The sequence below is a fragment of the Lipophrys pholis genome (genome assembly GCF_963383615.2).
Source record: "Lipophrys pholis genome assembly, chromosome: 5".
Classification (NCBI taxonomy): domain Eukaryota; kingdom Metazoa; phylum Chordata; class Actinopteri; order Blenniiformes; family Blenniidae; genus Lipophrys; species Lipophrys pholis.
In genome coordinates, this window is record NC_137628.1 from 19841367 (window position 1) to 19864345 (window position 22979).

Sequence of the window (22979 nt, forward strand, 5' to 3'; positions counted from 1 at the left end):
CACAAAACTTTAACCAATGAAAAAAAAAAATCTGTTCTCCTCCAGATCACCATGTCCCAGACTGCTGCCCCCTCAGACCCAGAACCCTCCACAGAGCCCACTCCTCCACCTCAGCCCCTCGGTGTGGACAGTGACCCGTTTCAGGATATCCCAGCAGCCCTCGCTGGACCCTCAGCGCCGCTGCAGCCTCCTCTCTTTCCGCAGAACTTCACCCTGCCAGTCCCCACTGAGGAGACGCCCTCGGATGAACCCGCTGCCCAAACCCACTCTTTGGAAACTCAGAATGACCAACCCGAGCCTGCCGCGGAGGGCCAGGCCATCGAGTGTGACCAACCAGTGAGCCTGGAGACGGATCCAGAGGCTGTGGAGCAGGACATGACGGTTCGAGGAATTGCTTTTCGAGTTTGAAATGTCATGTTTTTCACATACAACACTGTGCAGGGGTTTTATTCACCTGAGGACGCAGCAAAATACTGGAAAGTCATCTGAAATATATGATTATTTTAAATGCAAATTCTTAGATTCATTGAACATCTTAATATTTCCAAACCCCCTAAAACCCACCAATGTTCAAACAGTCATTGTCGTTTCTTCCATTTGTGATGATTTTGCCGATTAATCGCTCATCATCTGAACTCGAACTTGAATAAACCAAATGCTATTATTGGATGATAGAATAAGAAAGAAATATGTTTTCTAACCGATGTTGTGAAATGAATGCATGTGTCGGTGTGTGCAGAGCTCTGACCAGGAGAAAGAAAAAGGTTGGGGAGGCTGGGGCTCGTGGGGAAAATCTCTTCTCAGCAGTGCCACCTCCACAGTGGGTACGTGCTCAGTATTTCCCTCATGTATTCAGTCTGGATTCATACGCCCCACGTTGGTCAGGTTACCACTGATATCAGGCAAAAGCCAGCGGACATGCTGGAGAGAGACCGTTAAACTTCCTCCACCTTAAATATAAGCTGTGTACATTCAAGTGTAACTTTTCAGAACAACGATACCCAGATTTCATTTCTTACGAAGTCTCAAAGCAGGTTTCTTGACATTCTTACTAGAAGCAGCCGCCGTCTTGAATATAAACCAACATTGACTTATTCCTCATGTCAGTGAATCTCCTGCATGTTTCTGTCTGCAGGTCACAGCCTGACATCAGTTAAGGTGAAAGCAGGCGAGGCTCTTCGTCTCCACAAGGCCTCGGTAGGTGAGGAGGCTCAAGAGGAGGCCGACGGAGCTGAGGAGAAGGTAGAAGGAGGCGGAGAGGAAATCCAGGAGTCTGGAACGTCTGGCCCGGTGGAGTCATCTTCACCGACTGCTGCAGCCGCTTCTGGCCGGGGGGTTTTCTCCACTATCACACATGCAGTGAGTGAAGAGACGCACTGCTGAACTTTACACGTCTTGTAGTTGCAAAGTTTCTTTTAGTTTTGCCTTTTTTTGATCCTTTCCTTCTTTGCCTTTGTCTCTCAGGGAAAGTCTGTGATCAGCGGCGGTCTGGACGCCTTGGAGTTCATAGGAAAGAAAACCATGATTGTTCTTGCAGAAAGCGACCCGGGATTCAAAAAGACCAAGACTCTGATGCAGAAGACCGCTTCACTGAGTCAGGTATACACAGTCCCTCTCATGCACACTCACATGTGGTTCCATTGACCTCAGAAGGGGCATTACACCGGTTTCCCTCTTATTTCCATGATGAGAGTTTCTATCAGAGACGTTGTGTTTGACTCCTCTCCACTGTTTTGTGGCGTACTGCATGTCTGTGTCTTGGGGCCTACTGATTTATTTGGTGCAGATGATAGATACATTCGGTATCTCGTATCATCTAGGTGCAGACATTCCACATTTCATTTGAGTCTCAAATTGTTGTTTGGCTGTTCTAAGCATTTTGATGGTCTGAAAATGCTGATAAGACGTATGTTGCAGTTTTTGCTTCAAAAAGGAGTAGCACCCACAGTTTAGCAAGAATTTGGAGATTTTTCGCCCACAAAAATGTCATTTTGAGGTTAATTGGTGAATCTAAATTGTACATAAATGTGAGTGTGTGTGGTTCTATGACCTGTCCAGGGTGTTCATACCTCCACTCATCGTCAGCATCCAGCCCTCTTTGACCTTGAACCCCAATACTGAGGTGTTTCACTTAAACTTACAAAACCTCACACAACCAAAAAACTCTCATATTTCTGGGCACATTTCTGTTCTATTGGCCCCGTGGACTCACCTCAAGACCCATGGTGAGTGTTTGAGGACATTCTCTGGCACCTGCATTTAGGAACGTTCATCCTGCACGCATGTATTTTCAATATGTCTTTTCTATTTTGTTTTGTCTGAGGTACTCTGTGTCTTTGATTCTATTCAAGTGTCCGTTAGCTTCGTCCTCCATAACTGACCTCTCCGTGATTCCGTGGCATTGATGTGACCTTGTGATTTTTCAGATGTTGAAGGAAGCCAAGGAGAAGGAGAGGGCTCGTCTGAGTAACCAGTCCATCGGTGCACCCACTGCTCACTACGGTATTCTTTTTGATGACTACCAGGGTTTATCACACCTGGAGGCCCTGGAGATTCTATCCAACGAGAGTGAAGCCAAGGTACCGTACCAGTGTTGTGAACATCAAGCTCTTCGCCCGTTTCATCTGTTGCACACGAAGTCATGTGTATATCCCCTCTCAGGTTCAAGCTTTTCTCTCCTCCCTGGTGGAGGAACAGCAGGAGGAGGTGAAGAAGGAATTGATTTTCATCAAAGAGATTTTCATCAAGCCAGAAGGGGAGGAGGAAGAAGAGGTAGAAGGTGGAGAGACGAAGGATAATGGTGATCAAGGTTCCCAAATACACTGTTCTACCCCTTTATGTGAGTGACCCGGACCAGCCAGTAGAAATGCTGGCGGTAGAGGGGGTCCCTGAGCACCGACCCTGGATCAGGCAGCATTTGGTACAAGGACACACTGCTAATGAGGGAACAAATAATCTGAACTGAGGTTAACCTCGCGGGTCATTTTTTTTATTATTTTGTTTTTAATTCACTTTTGTAGGATAGAAGATGAGCGTGTTGTTGCTGACACCCAGAGATTTAAAGCAAGGCAGGTTTGTTTTGTAGCGCTATTCCTGTACGGGTTAATTCAATGCGCTTTGCAGGCTGAAAGACATGCATTAAAACAGAACACAATAAAACCAACATTAGGCAGCAGCGTGATCGCAGTCAGGCAGTGATGAAGATGATGATGTATTCTTCGGTGGGTAATCAGTCCCCTGTGACTCTCCTGCTTCAGCCCGTCACAAAGCAAGATATTACATTGATTGTTACTGAAAAATTTTCTTCACAAAAAAAAAAAATCAATAAGTATAATATTTATATCTTATTTCAACTGTGACATTATGCTCATGAGAAAACCTCTTCATCGCTGGTGCTTTCAGTCCTAAAGAATCGGCAGCAGAGATTCTAATGGGGTGATCCATCATTTTTCCACACAGACATGTGTTAACTAGTCCACATGGAGTCTGGAAGAAACGAGCTGGGAAGGTTCAACAAAGGAACCCTTTAGAATGTCATTACGAGACACGGAGGAGCTATTCTTCTGGAGTTTGACCTGTACTGCATCATTAAGGTCAAATAACTTCAGCTTCTGCTGCTTCGTTTGATTCAATACATTTTTTAAAGCTGTCTTTTTTGAATCCCAGACTAACTTAATATAGGGATCCTCAAATCTTCTCACATCTTGTGATTATAGCTAGTGAAAACATTTGCAGCTTTTTTCAGCAGAATTAAATACCTGAGCTCAATGGGGCAGCGTGAACTGATGAAGCCACTTGATAAAGGGGCCAAACATGACTAATGACCACGTCCAGTTGACCTGATTCAAATGCATTTGAAATGAGTGAGAATGAGAATACGCATAGACTTATCCATCTAACCTGAATACGCCAAGCAAACACACCAGTCCTCCTACTGTGTTTTGTCTGTCTCGTCTATAATATCAGAATAAATCAAAATGTGTCCTTAGAGTTGATTATATAGAGAAACACTCATTAGAAAATCTGCCAAACCCTTTTCCAGTATATTGTAGTTTCACATCAAACACCACAAAACGGTGAATATTTCAGCCTGTTGTTGCTGGTACTATCGACACTCAGTGATTAAACCCAAGAATGTATAAATATTGAATGAAGAACAAGTTGAAAGAGACTTCCAAGTTTAACCTGAACAAATGGAGTGCCTCCTGTTTGCACCAAAACAAAATAGCATGATCCTCCACCTTCTCAGAACCTGTGATGATATTCTACCGTCCTGAGAATCACCTTTACCACTGCAGACAGGTTTAACTGGCAAGAAGTTCACAGAAGTCCTCGGATTTACAGTAGTTATACTCATTCTGGTCACACACGTCTCCATCTGAACTGTTAATTATGTTTTAATCACGACATTAACTCCCAACATGTCGCTGCCAGTCTGTGACATTATTTCCTAATGGAGGTCAGACACAGTGAAGCAGAGCGGCTGCCAGTGGGGATTCAGTTTCAGAGACATTTCAGCTGAAAAGCTGAATGTCGGCTGAGGTTTAAAATGTCCAAAGCACGTTTTCTCTCAACATTTCCCCCGTGTCATAGTTAGAAAATCCAATTTCTCTCACAAAAAGCCTGCGCTGTCTACTTTAATATCTGTTTCTGCATCTGGGAATGTGCCCACATTATTTTCCTCCCTTCACTAAAGCACAGAATCTCTTCTGGGAATCAGTGTTAGAGGCGTTTTGTTCATGATCTCCTGAATCAGTTAAAGAATCTGAATGTTCAACTAAAATGAGACTGTAAGTCAGGGGGGGGTGCCAAGTTTTGTTTTAAAATATTTCACAGCTTCTTTTTTTTTGTTGCGTATTTTAGAGAGTTAGCACACACTTGTCACAGAAAGCTTGGGGCGATGTGACAGTTCATAGCAGGCGGGGGTTTACCTGCAGGGGTGAACATGGTTCCTGATCCAGTGTTGGTGTTCAGCGGCCTCTGACACGTTTGCATCGCAGACTCAACAAATCCAACATATACAATTCATGCGATCACAACGTTAAATCTGCATGCGTGTCTCTCTTGTTGAGTAATTTCTTTACAGAATTTGGATTTAATTTGGCAAAAGAAAAATAGCATGGGGGGGAAAGCCATACCATCACTGACATGTGGTACACGTCTTCATGTAGTGTCGACGACAACCAGCACATGCTCGCTGGGGAAACTGAAGAGTACTTGTGCGTGTGTGTGTGTGTGTGTGTGTGTGTGGGTGTGTGTGTGTGTGTGTGTGTTTGTGGTTTTGTATTTTTGTCAGCTGCTGACGGCGAGGAGTTTGTGAGCGTTCTCACTGAGCTGCTGTTTGAGCTTCATGTCGCTGCCACCCCAGACAAGCTCAACAAGGTGACACACACACACACACACACACACACACACACACACACACACACACACACACACACACACACACACACACACACACACACACACACACACACACCTCATAGGTTTCCAAGCAAAGGCTGAAATATGAATATGAAGTGGAAAAATGAGTCACACATTCAGAGCTTCATAACGTCCAGTTAGTTTATACAACCCAGTTCCTTTCTCAACTGTCAAGAGAGAAAAGTACTCAAATTGTGAACAATCTCAAATAAGATTGAACATTTATTACAGCTAGGGATGTTTTTCACGATAGTGTAGTTATGGTCAGCACTTAATCTTAACAGCGAGAGTATCCCGGGTGCAGGTCTGAGCTGCGGAGCCTTTTATGAGTTTGCATGTTCTCTCGGTGTGCGCGGGTTTACTCTGGATTTGCTCCCACAGTCTGAATGTCTTTGCCCTTGGATTAGCTAGTGACCTGTCTCGGCTAGGATCGGGATAGAAAATGGATGGCTGCAGCCTTTTTGTGTCGCCATGACAAATTCAATTAGAAATATTCCGAATGGCATCATTTCAGGACTGAAAAAACACTTTAGCTCTGAGAAAGATCTTTGTATCAGGCTTCATTTTGGCTGCTTACTAATTTAGGCTGATGGATTTCACGAGTCGTCGACCAAAGTTATGTTTGCCTCTGGAGTTATGGTGTAATTATGCTGAAAGGATTTCAGCTTAACAAAACTGTCAACTCATATGCAATTATTTTATGGCATTTTATCTGAGCATGAAAGTAATTAAAAGTAATTATTCAACATTGATTATGTAAGGAAAGGTCGCAATACGTCTTTTTTATTTAAATATGGGAACTTGATGGAACAACAAGGTTACAGTCACATAGGGATGTAGTGGAAACCCTGTCAGTTTGATTCTGGGCTTTTCTGTGTGGCGTTCTGGAGTCCTTCCAGTGTAAAGAAAAGTTGCCTTCGGGTACTTTGTCTCTCAATCCAAAGACATACATATAAGGTGAATTGGAGTCTCTAAATGAGCTGTGGGTATGGTTGTGTCTCTCTGTGTTTGCACTGTGATGCATTGGGGACTTGTCCAGGGTGTATACTTGACTCCAGCTGGAAGTTAGGTAAAGGAGGTAAAGGAGATAAGTGGATGTTTGGCCTTTGATGTAACTCGATCAAAATCCCCCCATTATTAATAATTTTTTTTAATTGAACTGTGTAATAAGGAATGTACAATAATTACTTTGGACAACTTTAAGCCTGTAAGTAATCCTGTAGAAGATTACAGGCATTCCTTTTGGGGGACTTTTTATATGGATACTTGAGGCATCAAGTTCAGGTTCCTTTGAAGTGAAAATCTTGGAAATGGCAATTCAGAAGTTGAGAAAGCCATTTAAAGTTGATTCAATTTGCTCCACAGAGGGACAGATTCATCTGCACATAAAGCCTCTCTTTAGTGTAACCGCCGCTCTCCCCTGCTGTTGTCTTAAAGTACGAAAAAAAAGTTACCACCTTTGAAGTCCTTCTGCATAATCAAATTCACATATAGGGAACTGACATTAGCATATAATCATGTATATGCATCTATTTGCATGCATCAGGACAGGGATTTCTCCACATGCAGAACTGATGGGTGGTAATTATTCATCTCCAGGCTCGAATGAGGGCCCATGATTGGGTGAGCGAGGTGGAACAGCCTGTCACTACGGAGACAGTTGGCAAGGAAACGCAGGACCAGTCAGGGGAGGAGGCCTCGCCTGGAGTGAACAAAAAAGAGGAGGAGAAGAAAGACGGAGAGGAGCAGGAGGGAATGGAGAGCGAAGGGGAGGAGATGAAAGGAGAGAAGGAGAGTGACCCCAGATCTGTGGAGGTGAGGTCAACCCATCAACGCAGAACCTTCTTCTCTTCATTTCAAGCCACCTTTCCTCCTGCCGTCACCACCTCATTCAGTTTAGTGGAGCCGTTCTGCGACCGTGTGCCCGTGCTCATCTTCATTTCCTTCTCTTCAGTGTGTCTACCTCTCATCAGTCGGCAGTCTGGCAGAAGTGACTGCTCGTAGTATCGAACAGCTCCACAAGGTGGCAGAGCTCATCCTCCATGGTCAGGAGCAGGAGAAACCTGCCAGAGAGCAGGCCCATATCCTCACCAGGTGTGTCTGTGGAAATATTAGTGTTGTGGGGGGGGTTAAATCTGTCCACACATCACACACTCTCATCGTGGGGACTTCTCATCCATGTGGGGGTCAAAAGTTGAAGTCCCCATCATGGAAAATCATTATGTACATTATGTATTTTTAAGGAAATCAAAGAGTACATATGTTTAGACGTGTTTTAAGGTTGGACGACAGCTATGGTGAAGTTATAGTTTGGGTGATGGATGAGGTCTCAGCAAGCAGTAGTTATGGTCAACTTGGAATTCTGCAGTAAATAGAGGAAACCAATGCAGGAAAACACAATGTTCCCTGAATGCAGAGAAACATTGTGTGTGTGCGTGCATGTGTGTGTGTGCATGTGAGCCCTTGTTTACTCTTGTGGTGGGCTGCTAAAAAAAAAATCTGTATTTTCCAGGTTGACTTGTGCAATGTGCAGAGAAGTGGACTGTTTGGCGAAGAAGTTCTCTGACACACTGCTTCTTGTTGGGGTAGGTGATCATAAGTAGACGCCAAAGTGTTAAAGTTCAATCATCATTAGTGTTTCTGTCCAAAAAGATGAATCTTTCAATCCCACCATAATGATTTTCTAGCAAATGCACATCAAACATGACTGAATAATGCATTTGTTGCGTTTGGTTTCTGCTGTGAATTAATGGTGCATTAATGAGCTTTTACAGCAGCAGAGAAGTGTATCAGATTGATTAATAAGAAACCTTCAGGAGCCGTTTTCATTGTATTGAAGTAACAAGTCAGCAGCTGCCACATTGTTGTTTTTAAGAAAATGATATTCAGACATCGACTGAGCAGGGAACATTTTAGTTTGATCCCCGGATAATTAAATTTTTAGGATTGTGTGAGTAGAAGAAAATCTCATTCTAAAAGTGTGCAGTTGCATTTGCCAACTTTACCGTTCATTACTAATTACAGGAAACAATGAAAACATCGGCTCAAGTTGCGCTTACGTGATCTCATTTCATCTCTTCATGGTTTTCAGGGTCAGAGGAAAGCAGAGGAGGTGAATCCAGTGGCAAATAGTGTCCTGCAAGAGGTGAGACTAGTTCTCAAGTTATTTGGAATTATAATCTGGGGACGAGTTAAAGACTATTCCACCACATTATGGGCCGGAAACCTGAACCTCCACAGGATCTTGCAGCAGTCTCATTCTCATGATGACTGCTGGAAATGTGCAACTAACCATTTACAGTGAAAGAGGCTCATTTAGTCAATTGTGAAATCTGTGGATTTTCTTAAGTGACATTTAGGAGTAAAGAACCAAAATATGGCAATCTTAAGTAAAATAGTGAATTTGCATGTTGTCCCCGTGTGTGTGTTTTTTCTTCCTGGTACTCCAGTTTCCCCAACATTTCTTTATCTTTATACTGCAAATACTTTTATATCTCGAATAGTATTCAAAACAACTAACTCAGTTCTCCAGATAATGACGATGATGATAACTCTGCTGTCCATAGGGCTCCAACAGTACCAACTACATCCAGAATGCATTTCAGCTGCTCCTGCCCATCCTGCAGATCTCCCACATCCAGAGTCAACACTGCCAGACTTCTACAGAGACAGCAGCACAGATACAACACTAACCCTCTCCTACGCACACGCACACGCACACGCACGCGCGCACACACACACACACACACACACACACACACACACACACACACACACACACACACACACACACACACACACACACACACACACACACACACACACACACACTACTACCTGCTTGTCTTAACGTTGTACAGTAAAACATGGAGGCTCGATATTCCACGTTAAGTGCTTCTATCTAAGTGTCATAGAACAATGAAAGACAAAATATATGGTATTAATGTAAAGAGAGATTCTAATCTTAGAGATGACAGTTTTATTTAGAGGTAACACATGCAGGTTGTACGTCTTTCTACAACATTGTATCTATGAATAATAATGATTAATCATTTTTTTCCCATTGATTTTTGCTTAAAGGAACCAAAGTGGAGAACAAGCTCAGTGTGACTTAATCTGTGTAGCAATGATGATTCTCCAAACCTCCACCAAACAACAAAAAAGAAAACACTGATTGTATTGAAGGGACTCTATTTTAATGTATAATAAGTGATATTTGCACTCCTTACAGCTCAATGAGAACTAACATGAATGAAATGTCTATTTTGATTAATTGTTTGAATCTGGTTTGAGACACGATGCCAGTATTAGTGATTGTGCACAGTCTTTTCTCACTCCTTTCATTTTTATATTAAATTATATGAAGCTTTACTACCTTTATGTTTGTTTTAGAAACACTTTATAATAGAAAAACTAATTTACATTTCTATGTATGTCCACAATTTTTAAGTCTTAGTTAGCAGTAATTTAGAATTTTGTCCAAACTGAAATGAACAATACAACCATCTAAACAATAAATGTGGAGCTGTATTGAAACAGGAAATTACAATTTTGGCTTCACTGGACCAATACATCATGTGTAATGTACAATTTGAACATGTGTAACTGTATGCAGATACTTTGATGTCCCCTTTAGGGCATCGCAGAAATGATTTGAATGAACACAGTTATCACATATCATAGATCAGATCACTTCAACACTGATGATGATAATAAAATTGCTAGAAAACAACGGTTACACAACAACGTTATCACTGATCCTTTGGATTCATGTGTCTGGTCACTTGAAGAAAACAGTTTGATCTGTTGCAAATCAGTTTTTGGTCTTCAAAAGACTCTGAGATCTGAGATGGTTGGTCAATTTAGTGAAATCTTGTGGAGAGAGCCAGGTTAGCGGTTTCTCTCGCTTTCTTTTCTTTACATTAAAGTGAATACCCTTAAAGATTGCATACACATATTTCAGTGTTTTTTTTTGTTTTTAAATTGTGTTCACTTGATAAAAGCCTGGATCTAATTTTATGCACCACTTTCAAGCCAAAGATGCATGGCCCAACCAATTTCTACATTTTATCACTTTTCTTTGACTGCTGCCTTTTCTTGAATACAGAGTGAAATTGGCTGAGAGCTGTAGGCTCACAGCTATTTAGATCTCAACAAGATAAGCGCTCCTTCTTTTCTCCCGCTTCTCCCCTTTTAGAGAAGCATTGGAGGAGGCACGAAAGCTGTTAAGCAAAGAAAATATTAGTCAGTCCTGTCGAAATGTTTGGCTTCTCTAAGCTCTAACCAGACGGGGTGAGGCCGTTTATCAGACGTGTGTGTGCCTTAGAATGCAAAGTGATTTGTGCTGCATGTTGAAAAAGTGCAGCCCTTTTTTTCCAACTTTGAGTAGTTTACTAATGTCTTAAGATGAACTTCTAATGAAATGACTGTGTGAAGAAGAGATGTTGAAAATAAACCAGTTTTAACCATTTAAAATGGCTCAGACACTTTATTTTCATCACATTTGTGAGTAATATCAATAAAAGCATTGGTTGCTGCTGCTGTCAGTGGGGCGGCTCCTCTATGAGAGTGGGACGAATGACTGCGATGATGCAGATTACCTAAAGGCAAAATATAAAACGTGGTCATTTACACTCTGCAACTAAAAGAGAGGAAGACATTTATTTGAATCACTATGCTCATAATGCAATAATCTCTGACTATATAGCAGATGTGTCAAAGTCATTTTAGTTCATGGTCAACATGAAGCTTAATTTGAACTTGAATGGACCAGACCGGTTCAATTATAATCTCAATTATGAACATTTTAAAGACAACAAATGTAATTTTAATATCGGGCCCCTATTTAATGACGCCTCTTGTGTAAAATACAGTCCCTTTGCAGCTTGTTTTTGCTCCATGAATGTAAAAGAAATGCAACAAATGACTAGAATTCGTGATTCATTTTGCTGATCTCAAATGTGCTCATAGACCTGGAGTCTTATCAGACGCAGCTTTCCCCTTCAGGCAAATGCTGGCAAAAAGCCTTTTGCTTCTCAGGCCACATGATTTCTGAAGCATTGTATATCAATGTTTTTTCTTTTTTTTTTTTTAGAAATTCACTTTACTTCACTAGCAATAATGTATGAAGCTTCCACTGCTGCAATCACAGCCCTTTGCTCTTACTGTTGCACCATGCCTGTTACTCTATTATCCCCAGTGCATAATGTAGAGAAAGTAGCTACTTTTGTTAAAAGAAAATTATTTATTGGTTATTTTTGTTGGTGATGTTTTATTTTGTGTGTGTGGTTTTTTTTGTTGTTTTTTTTTTTTAGAAGTTTTACACTTTTCAAGATTATCCTTTGGGTCATGACGGATTCTTTTGTGAGCCGGTTTTGGCCGGAGGGCCGTATGTTTGACACCGCTGCTATATAGTATAAAGTACAGTAATATACAAACACATGGTGATAAGATATATTCAAAAAGCAAACAAATTGAGATTATCAAGACTATTGGCATAATTGTAGGTTTACCCGTGTAGCAGTGGTTTACATTTCCATCCAGTAATGTTTCTACGTCATCTGAAAAAGGCACATGAAAAAAGCCATTAGAACTGAAACTGTCAGAAACAATAGAGTTAGAATTGCTTATCTTTGTGAACAGTTTTGTTCCCACTTTCTACTTCCTGGATGGGTGAGAGTCCTGCACAATAAAAACAAAACAAAGGTGTTGAAAGGACTGAAAGAAGTGTCGGCCATTGTTGATCAATAGAGTGGTGACATACTGACCTGACCAGGAATGGAACTCGTATGTGTGGAGGGCAGCACCTGATGGACAGCGAGAGACTGTTAACGCCTCTCTGTGTATGGTACAGTAGGAGGGAAGTACATTTATGCAGTTTACCTCTTGGAGTGATGGTTTGAATCTGCCTCTGAACATCTAAATGTACAGTAATAAAAAGAAGAAAGAAATGTTTTATTATCTCTTTTTTAATATATTTTTTTAATAACTGCATCTGTCTTGCCATTATAACATTATACCTTGATGTTAACAGTTTAATGACGGTCTTTTCTTTTTTATGAAATATAAGAAAATCTTTTTGCAGTTACTTTGGAAGTTCAGTTCTTAAAAACAACTCCCACACTTGAGAACCCCTGCCGCTGGCTGATGGCCGTAAGCAGAGACTCAAACCATGACTGAAAGGGTCTCTTCTGATCCTGACATGCACACATGACTACTCAGACTCAGAGCGACAGAGAGATTTGTCATGTCAAGTTAGTACTTATATTGGAAGGAAAACAGGGGGAGATGTTAGGTGCTAATACTGGTAAAACTTTGAACTTGTTATTACCATTTAACTGCTGACTTGCGTTGAAACCAGCAGGGTGCAGTCGGGAGTTTCCTGATGAAAAGGAGAAACGTGTTCATGTCGGCTTCAAAACATCAAAGTTATCAGGTGCGTTTGCAACGTGTTTTCTGTGTGCCTTACTGAACAAGTGTTTTCCCCTGCAGACTTGTTTGACCACGAGCGTAACTATGGCCAGCAGCACCACACACAGCAGAACCAGCCAGACCACCCTGAATATACATTTCCACTCATCTGAAGGAGCAGAGACAGACATCAATAGAAATGTCATCATTATTGTTCAGCCTGAGTGATTAATTTAGTCACAGAAAAAAATGGTTAAAAAAAACCATAGAAATGTGATTTTAAAATAAAATTATTAAAAGGTCACAATGATAGAGCGTCAAGATACAGAAGCAGAAAAAGAGCAGACCCAAGTGGAAAAGTCTGTTGGAAGTGGAGCAGAAAGCGAGAGAGTGAGATGGATATCCAGCTCTCAGCCTGAACACTGGAAAATATTACATAGTCGTAGCTTGAGCCATGGGAGAGTGATGGGGTCGCCGAACAGACAGACATCAGGCCCAAATCAATACAAGCCTGAAGATACTGTATATCAAGATGTAATGTAGTCTTTGGAAGTATGACTGATCATGTAGCACTGAGGAAGAGGAGGAAACAAAGTCATGGAGAAGAAACTGGAGTCGAGAGAAGAAGAATTGAAGGAAATTTGTTCTATTGAAAAGGAAGAGTCCCTCGTGAACGGGGAGAGATGAAGGCTGATTTGAATGAAATGAAAACAGATCGGCCAATTTCCTTCCCTCCTAATTGTTTCCTCCTGTTGTCTTGCAGTGAAGCCACACAGGACACATGGGAGACAAAAGAGGCCGTGCGCCCCTCGTCCCAACACCAACCTTTCTGGGTCCGTTTCCATGGCAGCTTTTCCTTCACTGTAGCGGTCAACACAGTTTGATTGGCGAGCCAAAGAAGACAGCGACTTTGATTGGAGGACTCGGGGGTGGGCAGGAGAGGCCGGCAGCAGAAGAAGGCCTCCCTCTGCCCTTCATCATCACCACCTGTCTTCTCTTCCTCCTCATCAAGTGGATGGAAGTGTAAGGTGTTGTGGTCACTGCGGCCATACAAGGTGAGATTCACGGTCTCAGCGTCACTCAGCTGCAGCTCCACTGACACCTCCAGCTGTAGCTTCCGTACTGTAGAACAACACAGGATGAAAGTGGTGTTGTAACAAGGTACTGAAATTATTCACCAATTGAGGAATAAGTCAGTGGGAGTTTCAAGCTCATTTAGAGAAATGAGCCGGGGGCCACTGTTCAAGTAGACCCCCCCCCCCCCCCCCCCCAGAATATAATGTTATAATGGTACAAAACTTCAAACAGCAAGTGCAGATCTTATTCTTCATTCCTAAATATTTAATTGAAGCCTTTCAATGAGCTAAAAAAGCAATCAGTACTATCTTCTGATTCAACATATCACAACATTTGTGTCCATATTTTTGTAATTTTTTAACAAAATTAAAAATCAAAACAAAAACATAGATAAAATTTTTGACAGTTAATGGACATAGTTTTCCAAAACACTATTTTTGACTCTCCTCTGGTAACTTACCTGGTAAGTTGTGTTATAAGCCTTGAAGGCTGCATTTGGATAAAGTTGTGCTTGAAGATAAATTAAAATACATCAGATCCATGTCATCCAATGACATGAAGAAAAAAATAAATAAATAAAAATAAAATGTGAGCTGAAAATCTCTCAAGGATTTGCAGTTGGCCAATCTCTAGTCCTGTGTCATGTTTTTAGGATCTTTTCCCTCTGTGCCTTTCCTGCAGGGACTTCAGTCTCCTTTCTCAAAGGACATGCATGTCATGGTGCGTCCAACCAGCTGGGAACTTTGTCCTAGTGAGAATGGTAATATTGCAACAAACACGTAATATCTCTGCCCCGTTTAAATTGAAACAAAAAGAGTTGTTCCCTGCTGTTTTAGGACCGTAATTACCACCCTGAGGGCGTTAAAAGTCACAGGGGGACACGAGGCTTTCCCTGCTCAGAGATTGACTGGAGAAGATTTTTGACAAAACTATCTAGAATCTACAACAGAAGAGTAAAACTTCCCATAGCTTTTTATTTTAAAGGCCGCTAATTCTACCATATCTTTAAGGCTATGTCCCTTTATTTCTTTATTTGTTTGGCTGGTTATACGACTCATATATCAAAATAAGTTGGCACATACCCTCTGGATACACTAGATGTCACTGTATGACAACAGAATCCTGCTACAGCACTGCCAACAAAACCTTCATTTAAACCGTATTGCACTGGCTGTGCAAGCTCAATGTCACACAAAGAAAAAGCAAAATAGTAGGATTAAAGTTCAAATTATAAAAATATATACAGCAGAAACATCGGAAAGACAGAGGAGCAGAATGAGAGCATGCAGATTTTGATGATAACATTATTCTGAGGACTTTTAAATGAAAGGCATCACGATTCACCAAAATACAGCTGGAAAAATGCAAAATCACAGAAGGTCTACTTCAACTTGGAGAAGGACACATTGTTTTATCAACATACTGTACATGTAAAGCAGCAGACATCACAATTGGCCTTCAACAGCTTTTCCTTTTCATTCATTGGCCAACATTTCTCAATATACGTTTAAAAACCCTGTGGATATGTAGCGCATGTGGTAGGCAGCTCATTGGTCCAGATTATGAGCATGTTGCCAGAAGCTACAGAGACGTGGGTTCTACCTTTGACTACAGCCACAAGTGTTTGGCGAGTCAATATGATTGAAAGAAATGTGGACAGTGTGAAACAGTTGACAAGCTGTTTGTACATAAATTACTGAGCAGATGCAGAGACATCAGCTTTGCCTCGGTCCAGTTCTAATAAAAGAAAATACTATAAATGTGTATGATGTGTGGAGGTCCTGCTAGATCAGAGGTATCCATTCAAGTAAAAGCTCATTGTTACTCTCTCAGATGACCAAAAAGGACCCCAGAGACATCCTGGACTATGGTCAGGCAAACTATATCTGTGCTCACATGTGTTTCCCTAATCAACAGTTTGATTTGTTCCATGACAAATGTCTGCTTGAGCTGTGGTTCCCTTCCTTCGTCCATCTTCTTCATGTAAGATTTGCAAATGTTAAAGGTAACTACAGTGAAGTCGATCTGAGAAACTTTCCACTCCATTCATTTGAAAGCTTTCAGTTTGCTTTTAGAATTGTCTGTTTTGGAGAACTATTTCTCGGAACGCTGAGCTGTATTACAGAGGTGACCAATAAGTGAAGGGTGTTGGGACCTCAGCAGAGTGTGAACGTGTCAATACTTAACCGTTTTGAATAGAACAGTAAACAACATACCTGAGGATAAATCGCTGCTGTAATTTTCTCCTGTCTTCATGTCGCGTGTTTCACACATGAACCAGCTCAGTTTGTGATCAGCTCTGTCATCTCGGGAGTCTGATGCTGAGTCTGATGTATTGTTTTGATTTTCTTGAGCACAGGTCTGTTCCCACTTTTCATGAGCCGCATCCTGAAAAGGATCACACATATCTTTTTTCTTGACATCAGCTTTTCCAGTTTCCCCATCGTCTGCCATTTTCACCTGACGCTGTTGTGTGCAGGTTCGGCTGGGAAGGCAGAGGAAATACACTTTTGATACTGAAAAGGAAACAGAATGAACAACTGTAAAAGTTAGTGTGATTTCTAAGTAGAAAGCAGACAAAAAGTCAGAATTCAAAGCAGGAACTCAAAAATGGAAGCCGTTGCCTCCCGTTTATAACCAACCAGAAAGAGACAAGAGAGGAGAAGACAGAGAAAGAATAACCACTGAGGGCAAACACGACATGAGCACAAAGCTTAAAGCATGCTGCTCTCATGAAGAACAACATTTTCAAAGCGACACAATACGGAAACATTTTCAAAGTAGCTGTCAGTCACACTTGTAATGGTGCTATATTTGGGTCTGATTTTTATCTCAGCGAGACAGACGGGCTGAATCAGAGGGAGTTTGAACAAACGGAAAGAATGAACACAAAGTCTCAAAATGAAATAGTTTTCTTCTTGTAAAGCTTAACTTTGATAAAAAAAAACCAAAAAAAAGAAAAATATAGAACTGTTCTGTGTTTTTCACGTGGATCTGAACTGATGAGGAAAACGCATGTGGCCAGCAGTGCTGGGTGGATTAATGTCCGCTTTAAGCTTTGGATGACCTACCTCTGTATGAGGTGAAGAACTCCGGGAGGCAGATGATGAAGGCGAGGATCACGAGGAGGAGAAGTTTAGTCACTGCTGCTCTTGTCATGTTTCTATCAACTGATCACACATGCGCTTGTTCACACTAACATAGGCATGACTTTTGGTTTTTGGTGTCTCCTTCCTTCCTTTCTCTTCTTCTTGTGAAACATTTACACTCAGAAACAGCAGATTAGCCTTTAGCGGAGGTTAAGAAGCTGAAGCCTTCATGTTACAGTTCATAATTCATAAAAAGGCGAGTGACAACACGTGTGCAACGGTATATCGCAACCTCACTTCCCATCACGCTTCCTGTCATTTTCTCAGAAACAGTGAGAAATGGAGGGTTGCAGAGGCAACAGAACGTTTCTGTCAGCAGAGTGTAAGTACAAATGTGTGTCTGTGTGTTTAAAGATACGTGAGAGAAATTATGACAGTGATGATAGTTGATTGACTTCATTTGTAGTTAATGTCAGTTTGTGTGAATCCAAGATAAAGATCTTTATCGCTATTGTTGATATAAAAGAAGTTGAAAATATGCCTCGTCTGAGAAACAACTGCTTTTAATTCATAATGCTAAATAAGGTGATTAACTCTCTACAATCAAATAAACACTAGTGCTGTTTGTTATGACTTCTATTGATGGGAAATCTTAAAAAAAATTTAAACCATCATTGTTTGTTTTCCTGATCAATCAGACATGTTAAGTTAAATGTCTCTTCAGTCATCATTAGAATCCACTTTTCAAATTAATAAGAGCTATCTGGAGAGGGCTTACCATAAATATTTTGAAAAAAGTTTAAAAAATCACATGTTATAAGGCAACTTAGTGACCCCATAATCATTAGATTTGACATTAAATATTAACTCTGGACAGACGTTTGTGGCACCGACCCTAGGATGGTCAACTTGGGTCATTTGTTTAAACCACAAAAATGTAATTCTCACTACCTGATGGCAAAATTTTAACCCCTTGGTCAAAATAAGAATTCAACTTATAAAAACAAATGACCTCTAAGTGTACAATACCAATTATATTGCAAAGATTAATTACCTGAATATCATAATAATTGACATAATTTGTGACTCAAACACAGAACTTGCTACTTGTACATGACAATACCCAGTGCTTAATATGGCTGTAATACCAGTAATGTATTAGTCTTTATAAAATTGACTCATGGGCCGGAAAGTTTGTGGATGAGGAAAACATGCATATTATTCTTTCTCATTATATCAACAATTAGGCATATTATGAAGGGAACTAGTCTTTCTCTCATTCCAGGAATGTTGGATTATGGGTTTCATCACATGGCATTCTTCATCAATTGTTGGATAATATCAGTAGCACAGGTGCCAGGGCTAATGGTTTTTAGGAGCTGCTTCTCCCCCTCAGGAGAAAAGAAATCAAACAGTCTTTAGTCTGTAACAAAACAAAGCCAAGCCGAGTTTCATATGCATGCCAGCAAGTACGCACAACAGAGACTCAACCCTACTTTGTTGACGTCTTATTTATCTTCAGACCTGGACCTAAAGTGTTTATTTATCCTTGTAAGCAAACTTATTTAGAACATAAAATACATTGTAAAGTTACATGAAATCTTATTCAAAACAAACAAAAAGACAAGCCCCTTTTTCAGGAGCTTTTCACATTCAGCCCCGCCCCTTTCCTTTCATCAACCAATCACCGACAAGCACAGCTGGCAACATGTAGAGCTTGTCACTGATTGGCTGAAGTGAATTTATAGGTAAGTGTCTTGATGCATTGGATCATCAGCTCAGGCAGCACTAGAAACAAAATGTTACCAGTAACTAAGTGAATGAAACATTAAGTCTGTACAAGTGACTCGTCGTTTTATTTACTGCCCCTTCAGTCCTCACAGTCACCATAGATCTCTAAGGAAGGGCTGGTATGCCTGCAATCTCCCTTATGGAGAATGCGTAGGTATAAACCCCTCTTTTCTTAATTTGATACTAAGGATCAATCCTGAGTTGAAAGTTGGATTTACTGATATACTGTGTTCTGATAAAGATAAAAATAAAAGCATTATTTTTAATTATTGACTATTGAGAATCAATGAAAGGTCTCTTGCACCACACTTTTACACAGATATAAGTTTCTGTGTTTATTGTAATGAAATAAAATGTAATAATATGAAAAAAAAAACCTACTTAATAGTGTCAAAACATTATTGTAATTAATCAGTATTGAATAGCATTATAGTGGCAATTTATTCACTCTCGGGTTTAACCTAAAGAAGCCTATTAAGCATTTTTCCATTCAGCCCCGTCCTGCTGTTACACAAAGGTACGCTTGTTTCAGGCACCACCAGATGTTGGGTGTTTCATAGTAACAGGTTATAGCCAGCAGACAGATATTTAAATATGAATGTGGACATAAAGACCTTTAAACAATTGCATGGATTGCATCTGCTGATACTGCATTCATGGATATTTTGTAATTGTAATGAAAGAATTCATAAAAAAAAAGAAAAAAAAAAAGAACTGCACATGATGAGAAACAAACAAATTTACACAAATATACAAGCAACTAATATGAAATACAATAGCTGCAGTGTAATTATAAGATTATTGTATTGATGCACTCAGGCGTTGCTCCACTGCAGTGATTGCGATGAAGCACTAAATCAGAATTATAAGATTGCAACTTTAGCAAATTAAAATTTCCATTAAAGAAGCATCCATTGACGGCACGCCGAAATGCTGCACAATAAAAAGCTGATAGGTCCTCTTGTTGTTGCTGGAGAGGAATCAACCCTTCAGTTTATCTCTTCATAATGTTGATCTATTCTGAAAAAAGTGCATATATTTTCTTTGTGATGTCTGACTTGATCTCTGTTGGATGTTTAGCGTGGCTCAGATTTTTATAGCTGAGTTCCTGAGAGCCACTTATCTTGGCAGGACTAGGACAGGAACACACACACACACACACACACACACACACACACACACACACACACACACACACACACACACACACACACACACACACACACACACACACACACACACACACACACACACACACACACACACACACACAAACAGTGATGAGTATGGCTGGCAGGTGGAGCCTTATCTCCACTCGACAGCAGCCTGCCTCTCTCAGGGCTCAGTCGGCAGCTTATATACGGAGATGCCAGCTGCCAAAACTAAAAAAATCAGTTTGTGTGCTTTTATGTTCAATCAAAGCTGCTTGACACTCTGAGCATTTCCAAATATTTCGAGCACTCAGCTGAAATATATTTACCATTGTATTGCCTGTGATTGTTTGATAGTTCCACACCCTGCTAATGCGTCCTTATACAAGACCTTCCTGAGTCAGCTAAGAAGAAACACATCTATAATGTCCTGATCAGTTTTCTGTTATTTTCCAAATTTTTTATCTTTATTTTTCCCGTTTTCTTTCTTTATATAGAGAATAGGCTGTAGAAATATTTTGTTGGGCTTGGGTATCATATCGATTATGTTGTCACATAGATTCAGAGTAGCAAACAGCCAATTTACCTATCAATAACAATAACTGCACATTTTGGCAAAGCATTGGTGCAAAATAATTCTGAAAATGTTCACAATAATGAACTTCTTTCTTCTAAGCCTGACATGCAGGTTAGAAATTTCTTTAAAAAATTTAAATGAAATTGATTTCTGCAGCTTTTAGTTTATGTGTTTTCACAACCTGTTACGGCGGGGAGACAGAGGCTCAAGCGCAGAAAGTCACCAGAACAAAGATGAAGTGAACCAAGGATTTTATTTAACAAACGAAATAATAATTTTAGACTTTAGACTCCTCCAGAAGAGATAAAGTCTTGGGGAGAGTGGCTCACGGGTCAGGCTAGCGTGGATGGAGTCAGGCTGACGGAGCGAGGGGACGTGTCCTTGTCCGGACGGGGGCTCCCGGGAATCAGCACCAGAGCCGGGTACAGAGCTGATTGGGGCAGAGCAGGTTGAAGCTGTGGTCCAGTGGGTGGCGGCCGAGGCAGTGTGGGACGAGCTGGTGCTGGCTGGGCCCGAGCGTGGAGTGTTGAGCAGGTAGCAAGCGGTAGAGTTAACAGACAACACCACAACTCCTAACTCTTGTTGATTTTACGGTCCCGCGTCGAGTGGAGTGAGGAGCCCGTTTAAAAAGCAGAGCCACTCCTCCAAAACGCCTCCACCTGCTACCCGCAGCTGTACTGAATCCTGGTAATTAACCCAGCCAGCTCTTCCATCCCAAACACCACCTCCAGGCACGCCCACCTGAAACACACTGCAGGGAAAAAAGCACACACCTGCAGCCAATAACCCCTCCCCCTAAGGGGCTGCAGGAGAGCTGATCATGACAGTACCCTCCCCCTTACGTGCGCCTCCTGGCGTACAATTGAGTTGCCCCGGGTTCAGGCGGTGGAACTCCCGGATGAGTTCCCGATCCATAATGCGACTTCGGGGCACCCAGGAACGTTCCTCCGGACCATAACCCTCCCAGTCCACCAGGTACTGGAGACCACGCCCCCGGCGACGAACGTTCAACAATCGCCGCACGGTGTAGACAAGGCCACCATCCAGCATCCTGGGTGGTGGAGGGGGGCGGGCCGGAGGGGACAGGTCACTCTCCTTCACCGGTTTGACCTGAGACACGTGGAAAGTGGGGTGAATTCGCATTGAGGAAGGTAATTTCAACCGTACCGCACTCCAGTTGATGATCCTTTGGATCTCGAATGGACCCACGAAGCGTGGGGCGAGCTTCCTTGATTCCACCCGCAGTGGAAGGTCCTTGGCCCTCAACCACACCTTCTGCCCAGGGATATAGCAAGGGGCCGGAGAGCGCTTCTTATTAGCCTGTCGTTCCATCTTGCGGGATGACTGGAGTAGCGCTGCCCGGGCCTGCCTCCAGATCCTACGGCATCGCCTGACATGGGCCTGTACTGAAGGAACCGCCAGTTCTTGTTCCTGGGACGGGAAGAGGGGGGGCTGGTAACCCAGGGAACATTGGAAGGGAGACAGGCCAGAAGATGAGTTGACCAACGAGTTATGTGCATACTCAACCCAGGCCAGATGGTCACTCCAGGCTGAGGGGTTCTCTGCAGTTACACATCTGAGAAGGGTCTCCATCTCTTGGTTGAGTCGCTCTGTCTGCCCGTTAGACTGCGGATGGAAACCCGAAGACAGGCTCACCTTAGCTCCCAGTGCGGTGCAGAACGCCCTCCAAACTTCTGACGTGAACTGAGGGCCTCGGTCCGACACAATGTCCAAGGGAATGCCATGCAAGCGAAAAACCTCAGAAACCAGCAGGTCTGCCGTCTCCTTTGCAGTGGGTAGCTTGGGTAGGGCCACAAGGTGCGCTGCCTTTGAAAAGCGGTCAATAATAGACAAGATGGTGGTCTTACCCTTAGAAGTTGGCAGGCCAGTGACAAAATCCACTGCAATATGGGACCAGGGGCGGGTCGGGATGGGCAGTGGCTGGAGGAGACCGGAACTGGGTTGGTTAGAGGTCTTATTGCGGGCACAGATGGTGCAGGCCGCTACAAATTCCCGGGTGTCCCGATCCATGGTAGGCCACCAGAATCTTTGACGCACCACTCCCAAGGTGCGGGTGACGCCAGGGTGACAGGAGAACCGGGACGAGTGACCCCACTGCAGGACCTGGGAGCGTACAGGGACAGGAACAAACATTGTGTTAGCAGGTCCACCACCTGGGTCCGGTTGTAGCCGGAGGGCCTCTTGGACCAAGGCCTCGATCTCCCAGGTGAGAGAGGCCACTGTGCAGGTCTTAGGCAGGATTGGGACAGGTTCAGATGGGGGTTCCTCAATGGAGAACTGACGGGACAAGGCATCTGGTTTGACATTGCGGGATCCTGGGCGATAGGTGAGTGTGAACCGGAAACGCCCAAAAAACAGGGTCCAACGGGCCTGGCGAGAATTTAGTCTCTTGGCAGAGCGAATATATTCCAAGTTCTTATGATCCGTCCATACAATGAA

The 22979-nt window shown here is 42.2% G+C and overlaps 3 protein-coding genes across 8 annotated transcripts in view; 2 read left to right on the top strand and 1 right to left on the bottom strand.

Annotated features, from left to right (window-relative positions):
- Positions 1–10894, top strand: part of fam114a1 (family with sequence similarity 114 member A1) — a 12063-nt gene extending 1169 nt beyond the window's left edge. The window contains exons 2-13 of one of the 4 annotated variants that reach the window (XM_080463894.1): positions 46–381; positions 740–824; positions 1136–1359; positions 1465–1599; positions 2427–2579; positions 2662–2800; positions 5297–5382; positions 7024–7239; positions 7379–7518; positions 7937–8009; positions 8516–8569; positions 8991–10894. In XM_080463894.1, the coding sequence (XP_080320020.1) occupies positions 52–381; positions 740–824; positions 1136–1359; positions 1465–1599; positions 2427–2579; positions 2662–2800; positions 5297–5382; positions 7024–7239; positions 7379–7518; positions 7937–8009; positions 8516–8569; positions 8991–9116 (1761 nt within the window). In that variant the 5' untranslated portion in view covers positions 46–51 and the 3' untranslated portion in view covers positions 9117–10894. Of the gene's footprint in view, positions 1–45; positions 382–739; positions 825–1135; positions 1360–1464; positions 1600–2426; positions 2580–2661; positions 2840–5296; positions 5383–7023; positions 7240–7378; positions 7519–7936; positions 8010–8515; positions 8570–8990 lie in introns of all 4 variants that reach the window. The other 3 variants (XM_080463892.1, XM_080463893.1, XM_080463895.1) reach the window with 3 other exon arrangements.
- LOC308109970 (uncharacterized protein) lies at positions 10332–17334 on the bottom strand. Of its 3 annotated transcripts, none has more exons than XM_080463896.1 (10): positions 16983–17334; positions 16128–16427; positions 13660–13956; positions 12893–13003; positions 12755–12805; positions 12307–12342; positions 12192–12230; positions 12079–12105; positions 11937–11984; positions 10332–11024 (listed from the first exon to the last, which is right to left on the bottom strand). In XM_080463896.1, the coding sequence occupies exons 1-10, from the start codon at positions 17068–17070 to the stop codon at positions 10894–10896; spliced, it is 1128 nt and encodes a 375-aa protein (XP_080320022.1). In that variant the 5' UTR covers positions 17071–17334; the 3' UTR covers positions 10332–10893. The 3 variants fall into 3 exon arrangements, with proteins under 3 accessions (XP_080320022.1, XP_080320024.1, XP_080320023.1); XM_080463898.1 differs by having other exon boundaries at positions 16128–16299; positions 16983–17331; XM_080463897.1 differs by having other exon boundaries at positions 16128–16396; positions 16983–17258.
- A 1-nt stretch (position 17335) lies between these two features.
- klhl5 (kelch-like family member 5) overlaps positions 17336–22979 on the top strand; it is a 61593-nt gene continuing 55949 nt past the window's right edge. Inside the window, exon 1 of the mRNA XM_080463901.1 lies at positions 17336–17382. The gene's annotated coding sequence lies outside the window, so the exon portion shown is untranslated. The remainder of the gene's footprint in view (positions 17383–22979) is intronic.

What these genes read in the sequence shown, in the direction of transcription:
- LOC308109970 (XM_080463896.1), bottom strand. Translation starts at nt 17,070, where the DNA reads ATGACAAGAGCAGCAGTGACTAAACTTCTCCTCCTCGTGATCCTCGCC. An exon ending in CGCAAGTCAGCAGTTAAATG is followed by an intron (nt 12,343 to 12,754) that starts GTAATAACAAGT and finishes CTGTACATTTAG; the next exon opens with ATGTTCAGAGGCAGATTCAA. An exon ending in ACCCATCCAGGAAGTAGAAA is followed by an intron (nt 11,985 to 12,078) that starts GTGGGAACAAAA and finishes TGCCTTTTTCAG; the next exon opens with ATGACGTAGAAACATTACTG.